This window comes from Juglans microcarpa x Juglans regia, chromosome 7D, assembly GCF_004785595.1.
Source record: "Juglans microcarpa x Juglans regia isolate MS1-56 chromosome 7D, Jm3101_v1.0, whole genome shotgun sequence".
In the NCBI taxonomy this organism is placed as follows: domain Eukaryota; kingdom Viridiplantae; phylum Streptophyta; class Magnoliopsida; order Fagales; family Juglandaceae; genus Juglans; species Juglans microcarpa x Juglans regia.
The window spans coordinates 1,073,441-1,084,849 of record NC_054606.1 but is presented as its reverse complement, the minus strand read 5'-3'; the positions used below and the strand labels follow the sequence as shown (position 1 = coordinate 1,084,849).

The 11,409-nt window shown below is 34.2% G+C and overlaps 2 protein-coding genes across 2 annotated transcripts; both read left to right on the top strand.

Annotated features, from left to right (window-relative positions):
• Positions 1-3,777: 3,777 nt before the first annotated feature.
• Positions 3,778-7,000, top strand: LOC121238479 (protein NRT1/ PTR FAMILY 5.4-like). Its single transcript, XM_041135357.1, has 5 exons — positions 3,778-3,957; positions 4,075-4,292; positions 4,380-4,631; positions 5,073-5,347; positions 6,034-7,000. The coding sequence occupies exons 1-5, from the start codon at positions 3,834-3,836 to the stop codon at positions 6,926-6,928; spliced, it is 1,764 nt and encodes a 587-aa protein (XP_040991291.1). The 5' UTR covers positions 3,778-3,833; the 3' UTR covers positions 6,929-7,000.
• Positions 7,001-9,815: 2,815 nt separating this feature from the next.
• LOC121238480 (two-component response regulator ORR9-like) lies at positions 9,816-11,409 on the top strand. The gene is made up of 5 exons (XM_041135358.1): positions 9,816-10,204; positions 10,356-10,462; positions 10,558-10,635; positions 10,775-10,845; positions 10,969-11,409. The coding sequence occupies exons 1-5, from the start codon at positions 10,102-10,104 to the stop codon at positions 11,159-11,161; spliced, it is 552 nt and encodes a 183-aa protein (XP_040991292.1). The 5' UTR covers positions 9,816-10,101; the 3' UTR covers positions 11,162-11,409.

Genomic DNA, 11,409 nt, shown 5'->3' with positions numbered 1-11,409 from the left:
TGTACATGTGCAGTGTATAACTGCTGGGCAGCAGAAACTAAGAAACAGTAAATTTTCCTTTCCCTTTTTTTGGGGGGCAAGATTGATAGTTAATAGCTACAACTAAGAAACAGTATTTAAACTTCAGTATAGTATCTGTGCTGCCAGTTTGTGTATGGGTTTGTCATGTCAGGCATTATGTGGGGGGATGTTGCCCAAGTATCTGGGAACACAGTGTGTACTGTCCCCTTCTGCAACTCAATGTAATCAAAAGTTTGCCGAAGAGTGTCATGGAGCTCCTTTAGGGTGCCAATTCAGACACGAAAATATTATGTAATTTCTACATTGGATTATGTTAGTTTGTAATGCCAGTGAAGATGAACACCCTTCTTAGAGACAGTGAGCAGCTAAAGCCTAACTTACATACTAACGATTGTTGGACAGTCATGTATAGTTGGGAAAATTGTGTCACCATGATGTGTGCGCATATCATTTAATTAGCTACTGATGCCAGGCTATAAAACAACTTTCCTCTTGTAGGGTCCAGCACTACTTTTTAGCTTAGTTCATGAGTTTTTCTAACCAAGAAGAGTGATTAAGAGACACTGGCCTTTTGGTGTGGGCCTTCATCTCTCTGTAACACAGTTTGACCTCCACTTTGAGATACCTTTTACAGAGCTATACAAAAGCTTCAAGTATAGAATACAAAATAAGATCTTAACCTGCATTTCAAGCATATCAATATTAGCATTGCCCAAAGAAAAAGGAAACCGGCCATCACCTGAAAGAGAGTCCTTTTACTATAAACTAAATCAATTTGACCATTTTATTATCTACATGCTAATTTTAAAGTTCTTAAACAGCTTAACATTTTTTTTTTAAATTTTATAAACTCCATCCTCTGCAGAACTTCAATTACACAAATATGACATGGTTTCAGCTTAAAGCTGGTAACGTCAAAAGAAAAGGTGGGAGGGAGTTCAACTAAAGTAACAGATTATAGGGTAGAGAAATGCTACAGTTACAAAGCGTCTACAAATTGACATGATTTCATATGATACGTTATATCTATTTTATAATAAAAATATATTTATAATCTAACGTACCTTATCAAGCCATGTTAGTTTATAGATTTACTTTTATGTAATTTTTTTATAGTTAAAACATCTCTCTAAATGGTAGCTAGTGGTGAGATCTTCAAATGTAAAAGAAAGGAATTATGTCATATGTTGAAATTTGTTTAGGAGGGAAAACGTAAACTTTTTAAAGGGTCGATCAAACTATTCGATGTAATTGATTTGATTTACAAAAGAAGAGTGGACTAGCCTACCAATATTGTGCAATGATATTATTGGGAATGTTTTTGAGGTCAGTGGAATTGATTTTTCTTTTGATTTTGAGGGGTTTAGTGGATCTGTTGTTTTCAGAAAAGAAAGAAAATATATAGCCTTGGGAAAATAAGATCTTCATGCCTGACTGTCTGTATTAAATTATAGGGTACCACTGTTAACACTGTCAACAGAAAAAGGAAACCGACACCTGATCACAAGAATCTTTTCAATGTAAACTAAGACAAGTGCTACGTGAGATAGGAAAAAATTATACAAAAATAAAATTATAAATTAATATAAATTTATATAATTCGTTATATTTATTTTACAATAATTACGGTAAAAATAATTTTATAATTGATAAATCATATAAAGTCACGTCAAATTCGACCATTTTATTACCTCTAAGATCACTATATAGTAATTTAACAATTCTTACACAAGCTAATTAATATATTAACCATTTTTTTTTTATAAACTCCATCTTCTACAAAATTTTAATTATACAATTATATATATATAAGAAATGATAGTTACAGTCATGAGTATATAAACACTGTATAATTATTTTTAAAAAATTAAATAAATATAAAATTTACATAAAAAAATAATTTTTTAATAATAATTTTTTTTTTTTAAAGTGATTATACAGCTGACATAGTGGCAAGATCTTCGGATGTAAAAGGAAAAAACAAATATATGTCGGGTGCTGAAATTTGCACAAAGGGAGGAGAGCTTTTTAAAGGGTCGATCGACAAAACTATTTGATGTAATTGATTTGATTAATAAAAGAAGCAAAGTGGGATAGCCTAGGCTACCTATATCCTATATCATCATGTATATATGTTGTGCAATAGGATAGGCTTGGTAATGTCTCGAGGTCAGTGGAATTGATTTTCCTGTTTGGTTTTGGGGAGTTTATAAGTGGATGTGTTGTTGTCAAAAAAGAAAGTAAAAAAATACTGTTTATTTCTTCTTATGTTCAGTGTAATATGTCTAAAATCTAAATCATCGCGAGGCTCCAAAGTCAAACACAAAGATATAAAGGAACGTCGGCAAACCTTATAAAGCACCCATCTTTGAGTGGATAGCTTTGGAATGCATGAAGCATATGGTAATCTTATAAATTGATGATTATTACCGTCGGCAAACCCAGTTAGCATTAATATATAGTTCTGATCAATAATTAGGATTAAAACGTTGATATTTTAATTTAAAAATAGAATAATGCTCATTACTTCATCATCTGAAACTAATTATTAAGACGTCTCTCTTGATGTGACACCATTATATAGTATCACTTAATTTATTAAAAAAATATATATATATAAACACAAAGAAAAAGGTTACTCTGTCACTCCAAACATATCGTTCGGCTTGACCATTTGGTGATTTTTTTTTCTCTTACCGAATGATGAAAGAAGTGATTTTAAATGTATTGATATATATATATTTTTATTTTTTAAAAATATTAAAATATATTAAAAAAATGTGAAAAAATGAAGAAAAAAAAAACTCAAAAGTGCCGTGCGGTACACTTGAGCGGACTACTCTGGACGGCTTAAACACAAAAGTGGTAAAGATAATATAAGATTTCAAGTTCTATCCTTTTGTATTTTTGGATGTTCTTTTTATTTTGAATATATATATATATATATATATATATATATATATTAATGAATCGTTTAGCATTGATGCGATGTCAAGATGATCATCTTAACAAGAGCACTCGTAAGAATAAAATATGGTTTTTTCTTTTTCTTGCTTTACATGAGATGAGATATGGAACTATAACATAACATGACACGATCATGTGATCTTTATTATCGGATAGATACTAATTACAATTAAACTTACACATGATTCTAATTAGGCTTTGGCATTAATTGAAACTAAGGATTGTAGATAAAACAATAATCGATCAGTACTATATATATATTATAGATTCAAATATTTCTACCATTTAGAAAATACTCGAATCTCAAGGATTGACTTTTAAGTTGTAAAAATATTGATTTTGGTCGTATTCGCCTAGATCAAGTGTGCAAGGCTCGATCAAATCCTCTCAGGGGACCCTTGAAATTAAGGCAAACTCTTCAAAATAATTTAAACATTAAGAAATAATATTTGCAATATGTAGATTTCAATAAATCTAAAATTTATAAGAAAAAAATTATTTTTTAATAATTAATTCTATTTTATTTTTAAAACAAAATATGTGATAATTTAACACGCTAAGCTGTCCCTAGCAGGCTAGCATTATACTCCTCAATATTTTTTATTTGTTCAAGATGCGAATTGCGAAGCTTAAAATTATTAAATCTAGCATACATCATACAAATAAATTATAAGCCATTGATTCGTTGCACGTGCGTCCATGTGTTCACGGCAACGCACAGAGAGAGAGAGACAGTGCTTCGGACTTTCGTCCGTGACTCCGTATATATATAGGGGGGGGGGGATCCTTGATTCCATATGCCAAAAGCTCTTAGTTGTGAAATTTCGTTCACCAGCTAGCATACCATGGATAGCACTGTAGTACCAGAGTTGATCATTGAAAATGGTGATCACAAAGTTACAAAGAAGGTTTCCACCCAGCAAAGATCCTCCAGTAGGGGTGGCTGGAATGCTGCCATTTTCATCATATGTAATTCTTGCTAGCTCTCTTTCACCATGATCGCCATCTTCTTCTTCTTCTGCTTCTTGTTCTTTTTTAAAAAAAAATTGATTTCCTCCTCAAACTTTTTAATTTCTCTGTTTGCAGTCGTTGAGGTGGCAGAACGATTTGCGTTCTATGGCGTGGCCGGAAACCTAATCACTTACCTCATAACAGAACTCCATCAGCCTACGGCCACCGCAGTTAAGAATGTCAACACCTGGGTTGGCGTCTCAACACTCTTTCCGGTTCTCGGAGCTTTCGTCGCAGACTCCTTCTTGGGGCGGTTCAAGACCATTCTCATCTCTTCCGTCACGTTTATCTTGGTAATTACTTCATCTAAAACCACAACTAAATGCCCATACATGAACAGAACATCCCGTGTTTGATCATGGCTTTTCCTTTGGCCACAGGGAACGTTTCTGTTGACCTTGTCGGTTTCGGTGATACCTATGCATAGTCGCGAAGCTTTGTTTTTCATTGCGCTTTACATATTGTCCGTCGGTGAAGGCGGGCACAAGCCATGCGTGCAAACCTTTGCGGCAGACCAGTTCGACGAGGACTCGCCGGAGCAGAGAAAGGAGAAGAGCTCCTTCTTCAACTGGTGGTATTTGGGCATAGTGGCTGCCGCCACTGCGGCCACGCTGGTGATAATCTATCTGCAGGTAACAAAATTCTCCCTCCGACCAGAACAATCTTCCTTCCCTTTCCTTTTCCTTTCTGTAGACAATCTTAAGTTCCACCTTTTTTGGTTTTGACATCTCCAATCGTGCGTTTGATATATATCCAGAATTAGATTAGATTGATTTGGATTGAATTTGAACAAATTGGATTGTACAAGGTACTGGTGCATTTAAATTGATTATGCGGCAGACACAATAATTCTTTTGAATATAACAGATGTGACTATATATTAAAAAAAAAAAGAAGTAAAACTATTTCTGGGAATTTCATCAAAATGCCATGTGAACTTAATGATTGAATATAATTGATAATTTTTCAGAACAGTTTCCGGGGTACCTGTTTTCAAAAAAGCAAGAACACAAGTAAATCATTCTAAACCCGAATTAATCTAACAATGTCATAATGTTGTGTATACTGTGCAGGACAATATTGGGTGGACCCTAGGTTTTGGAGTGTTGTTAGGAGTTTTGGGAGTGGCATTGGCAATCTTCTTACTGGGAATCAACAGGTACAGGAAGGAACGTCCCATCGGGAGCCCATTCACGACGGTGGTACAGGTGTTCGTGGCAGCAGCTCGAAAGTGGCGGGTGAAAGGTACGCGCGAAGGTGGGGATGTGTACTGTGGAGACCAGACGCGTGGGGCCGGGTCGTATGGACAACGGAGCGCTCGGATTCTGGCCAGAACTAATCAATTCAGGTAATAATGAGTCAACGTCATTATTTTCTTTTTCTTGTGGGCGAGTTCGTCTAAAACCACAAGTGACGTGGTACTCATGCGTGGGTGGTAAAAAGTCACAGGCTCTTATCCTAGTGGGTCACTTCTTGAGTAAATCCTTTGGTCAAATGTGGGGGCATTTTTTTGGCCTTTTCTAGAGAAAATGTTAGCTGGGTTGACAATTCTTTCACCGAATCTTTATTTGTTGAGACGGAATTACGCACATAAAGCCTTTTAACTTATCACAGCTCAGTACTGCAATTGGAAGCTATTCATTTGAAAGTCTAGATCATAGAGATGAAGGAGTGGGGTCCAATTATCAGATCCGTCTACTATTCTGTAAAGATTTTTTTAGGGGGTTCTGGGCATATGGTTTTGATCATTGAATCCCACTGCCATGCATCTTTATTTCCATCCAAGAACATCAAGTACTCTTAACTTGTGATAATCATAAATTACGGACTCTGTATTCGAGGTTTTTGATGAGTAGTGTGAGAAGAACTTGTTCTTGTTTTCTTTAGTCATATAGTGTTTATACCTAACTTTGAATTTCTGCCAGAAAACTTTGAATTTTTGCCTGATATATTATGTACTTCCACGAGTTTAATTATGATCTTACAATAGTTAATTTTCCAAAAGTTTATATCAGTACTAGTTGAAAATGACAGGTTTTTGGACAAGGCAATGATCATCGACGACATTGATGCATCGAGCAAAACCAGAAATCCATGGAGGCTATGCTCACTCAACCAAGTTGAGGAAGTAAAGCTGGTTCTCCGCCTTATCCCCATATGGTTCAGCTGCATAATCTTCAACGTAGTCCAAACCCAACTCCACACCTACTTCATCAAGCAAGGCAGCACGATGGTCCGGTCCATCGGATCCCATTTTCTGCTCCCGCCGGCATCACTTCAAGGCCTCACCGGCATCACAATCCTAATCGTCGTTCCAATCTACGAGCGAGTTTTCGTCCCCGTAGCCAGAAAATTTACAGGACACTCATCAGGCATTACTGTGCTACAAAGGATAGGAGTTGGCCTATTTTTCTCCATTCTCAACATGGTTGTTTCAGCTCTTGTAGAAGCCGAAAGGGTCAGCATTGCCAAAGAAAACAACCTCTTGGATAACCCAAAAGCAATAGTCCCAATGGCCATTTGGTGGTTACTCCCACAGTATATAATTTTAGGTGTGTCCGATGCATTCACGGTGGTTGGACTCCAAGAACTATTCTACGAACAGATGCCGGAGGAAATGAGAAGCATTGGAGCAGCAGCATATCTTAGTTTGATTGGAGTTGGAAGCTTCATAACCAATGCTATTATATCTGTTGTGCAGGCAATCACAGCAAGGTGTGGTGAGAAATGGCTTGACAACAATCTGAATCGTGCACATCTTGATTATTTCTACTGGGTGCTGGCAGGGTTGAGTGCTTTTAGTCTGTGTGTTTATGTATGGAATGCCATGCGCTTTGTCTACAAAAAGGTCGAAGGGGATCACAAAATAACCAATGGGCAAGCACAAGTGCTGGTTTATCATGGGTGTTCGGTTGGAGATCCATTTTGAGACTGGATGGGCCCATGCATGTATGTGTTTCGGCTTGTTTACAACTAGGTTATAATTTTATATATATATATATATATAAAAAGAATGCAAACAAGAAACAACTACGATAGTATAATGGAGATAAGCATTTGACAGCAATAAATGGTGTTAGATAATCTTTTTTATTTTTTGGTTTATATAATAAATATATGCCCCTCACTTAGCTTAATTATACACTACTAAATATGATATATAATGGGGCTTTCCGCTTGGTGCCTGATCCTCATCATGTTTCTATCAATAATTACTATATATATATATATTATCAGTAATAATTACCATATATATATAACATGTGATCTAGTAGAGCCTCCTATATAATTTAATCGTTACTACAGTTACTACTGTTATAAAGAGATCATACAAAATTAAATTTATAAGATTTTATATGATATGTTAGATTTATTTTTTAATAAATGTAATTTTACAATCTAGTGTATTAAGGGCTCGTTTGTTTTCAGAGATGAGATGAGATTAAAGTTAAAAAGTTAAATAAAATATTGTTATAATATATTTTTTAATATTATTTTTATTTTAGGATTTGAAAAAGTTGAATTGTTTATTTTATTTTGTGTGGGGATTTGAGAAAGTTGTAATGGTGAAGTGAGATGAGATGAGATGAGATGAGATGTTTTCTGAAAACAAACGAGACCTAAATCAAATCATGTCAATTTACATATTTACTTATATATAGATTTTTTGTGACTAAAGCATTTATTTAATTCCAATAACTGGGAAAAATAGCAATAGCTGGAGCCGGCTCATACATTATTAAATTGGGTATCCAGACGATTTAAGCATGGCCTATCTTTAGGACAAAGTTATTCCTTCTTACTGTTTTAATTTTCTGTCATATGAAGATTAATAGACGTTAAACCATCAAAAGACAGATTTGACAAGCGTTCACGCTTACATACGAATAGGACGAGTCCATTCATTTCATGAAAAAATAGTGACACTACTCGAGAAAAAAAAAAAAAATTTGAAAGGAATTCTCAAGGATGATATAAGCAAATGTATGCAAAAAAATAATAAAAAAATATAAGAATATCGTAGCCTTAGTACCTTTGAACTTATTACTATTTGGGCATTTCTGAATTATTGTTATGTATTAAGTAATTATACTCTTTACTTTAAATCTTGTTTTCTTTAATTATTTGTAATGATGCAATAATTTTTAAGTGATATTGAAGATGAAATTTTAAACTTTTTTTTTTTTTTTTTTAACGAATGAAAAGTAAAAAATTAAAAACAAAAATTTTGAAATGAGACAGAAGATAAATGAGAAAAGGCAATAGAATAGACTTGGCTGGCCTGGAGGTGAGCAGGAGCACGTGGTTTGGCACAAAGGGAAGGTGGCTATTGAGTCACCGTATCTCTTTGGGAGATTTGATGGGGTCGCCTTGTCATTACCTCCCCAGTCCTCCCCACCAAACCAAATTCCCTTCGGCTTTGGGCTTCCCTTCCAAGACACTTCTCTTCAGCTACTGCTACTTAAAGCCAATGGAGATCATATGGAAGAAACTACTACGAATTGAGGGGCCGGCTGGGGTACCCTTTGATTATTATTACTCTGTCTTTACCAGCATCTCTTCTTTATTGCCCATAGAAAGGAACAAAAACAAAAGGAGGGAAAAAACACAAATTCTTCCACTTATCCTTTGTTTTCTGTATTGAACTCAACCCCCAAAAGAGTGAAACTTGGGACAAATTCTTAGGCACATGACCAAGAAGTATACAAATTTCGAGCAAGATCTCTCTTTTTATACTTCTTTTGATCCTTTGGAGTGACTAATGTCATTGCAGCACATCTTATTTTGGTGGATTAAAGTAACAAAAAATCTGCAATCGAGAATAATGCTGAAATCACAACAGAAAATCAGATTCCTTTTAAGAAATGGGATCTTGATCTCCTTGATCTAATTTTGGCTGAATATTCGGCCTCGTTTGGGTATGCAATTCAGATGAAATGAGATGTTTTATTAAAAATTAAATAAAATATTATTAAAATATAATTTTTATTTTAAAATTTAAAAAAATTAAATTATTTATTATATTTTGTATAAGAGTTTGAAAAAATTATAATAATAAAATAAAATGAGATGATTTTGTGTATAAGGCCGAGAGAACTTCTCATATTAACTTTTAATATTAGATGTTTGAATATGAAGCAGAGGTCAAAGTTTAAGTACTGAACCCATGTGTTAGAACATTGGTAATGGACTAGTCAAATATCAATGCAAGTCTAAACTTTAGTTAGATGTGAGAAAAAGCCTTCACATTAGACTAGCCAATAGTTCAAAGCTTAAGACTTGATGAATAGTAAAGCTTAAGTCATCTTCAAACATGGCTAGCTATTATTCACAATGAAAAGTAATATTTAATTATTTCATCACTTTCCTTTCTTTTTGAATGGTAAAACATGCATGTCATCCATATTATTTCTACTGATTGATAGAATAAACACATTATTTCTACAAAATATGAAAATCTAAGAAATATATAAATTATATTTGTAAAAAAAAAAATATTATATTATTATTTTAACTTTATAATAACTAGTCCAAAATAAATTCACTTAATTAAAAATTAATATTATAACTAAAAATTAAAATTCTAGTCAAACTTTATATATTTGCCATGCTCTTAACCATTGTCAATGCTCTTTTAAGTGTGAAGAAATTTCCACGCGGAAATGGGTAACAATTTAAAACGTTAATTGACCGTGCAGCACGTGCATGGAGGCCTTCCAACTTGTGCCCTCTAACTGCAACGAAAAGACACCAATAAGCTGACAACCTTCTCAAAAGGGTCAAATGAAATATTATGAAAATAGGAAAAATACAGCACCTTCTTTGCTTGTTCACCAATTCAAATAGAATTATTCTTCAAAAAATCAACCTTGAAGATCCGGGAGATTCTTGACGAAATCTGTCGGATCTTGCTTTCCAAACTGTCAGATTTTCCTGGAGGATTCCCTTCTCTTTCTGACCATCTCATGGGTTCCCATTTAAAAGTCACACGCCCTTTGTTCTTTTCTTATATCTCCTTGTTGAGGCTTTTTCATCATCTTCATCTCCTTTCTCTGTTTCTTTTGTTGGGGTTCTTGCTTTTGATATATCCAAGCCACAATCATGGGTATGGCTACAGATGCGCAATTCCATGTTCTGGCTGTTGATGATAGCAACATTGACCGAAAGTTGATTGAGATGCTCCTCAAAACCTCTTCTTTTCAAGGTAATTTATCTTTCATTTCTTCGTTCTTTTGGTATTGAGAAAGAAGTTTCTGTACTATTGAACCCAGATCAGTAAACAAATAAGGAAGTTGGTGGTTAGAAGGATGATATTTTGATTGCTTATTCTTTCTGGGTATGTTTTATTTCCACAGTTACTGCAGTGGATTCTGTTAGCAAGGCTTTAGATTTCCTGGGTTTTCATGAAGATGAACATAACGAAACCATTACTCCCTCTGTTTCTCCAAATGATCATCACCAGGTGTATGATCTTCTCCCTAGATTTTGTTAAGTATTAATGTTTTCTCTGTGATTGTAACTCTTATCATCCAGTAACTTATATATTTGCTCAAATAGGATGTAGATGTCAATTTGATAATCACAGATTATTGTATGCCGGGAATGACAGGGTATGATCTCCTTAGAAAAATCAAGGTAAGCTTCATTGGCATGTAATTAACCCGCTGATTTTCCCTTAGGCTATATCATTTAGGGTTGATATTTGCAGTTCTCTGAACAGTTTCTTGGAATAAAAATCAATCTGATTTTGGATTTGATTTGATTTGATTTGCAGGAATCTGAATCTCTTAAAGATATTCCAGTTGTGATCATGTCCTCAGATAATATTCCATCAAGGATTAACAGGTAAGGAAACCACAGAAATTTTCTTCAGTTGTTTAATTCCTAAAACTTCACATGATTTTAAATTGATAAATCAATATTGTTTTGATTCAATATTTAATCTAACATGGTTAATCGTTTTGTCAGATGCTTGGAAGAAGGAGCAGAGGAGTTCTTCCTGAAACCAGTTCAATTATCTGATGTGAATAAGCTTAAACCCCATTTGTTGAAGTGTAGAGCCAAGGAATCACAACCTAACATTAACAATAGAAATGGCTTGGAAGAAAGGCATTCTCCTGACAGAACAATAACAAGTTATGGCGGATTGGAAGTGGTCTAAACATCACTTGATAAGAATAATATATAGGGTATCAGTAGCAGGCCAAGTTACAGACTCATAGAACATAGCCCTCTTTTAATTATTTTATATCCTTATTATTTGTACTTTTTCTGAGGCTGATTAAAGAGGCTCAAAAGAAGTATTGATTCATAAAGAGTGGAGAGAGATATTTAGGAATTTGGGTTGGTTAGTTCAATTGTAAATTTAAACAAAAAGATTGGTTCAATTTTGCTGGCTGATTTACAGAA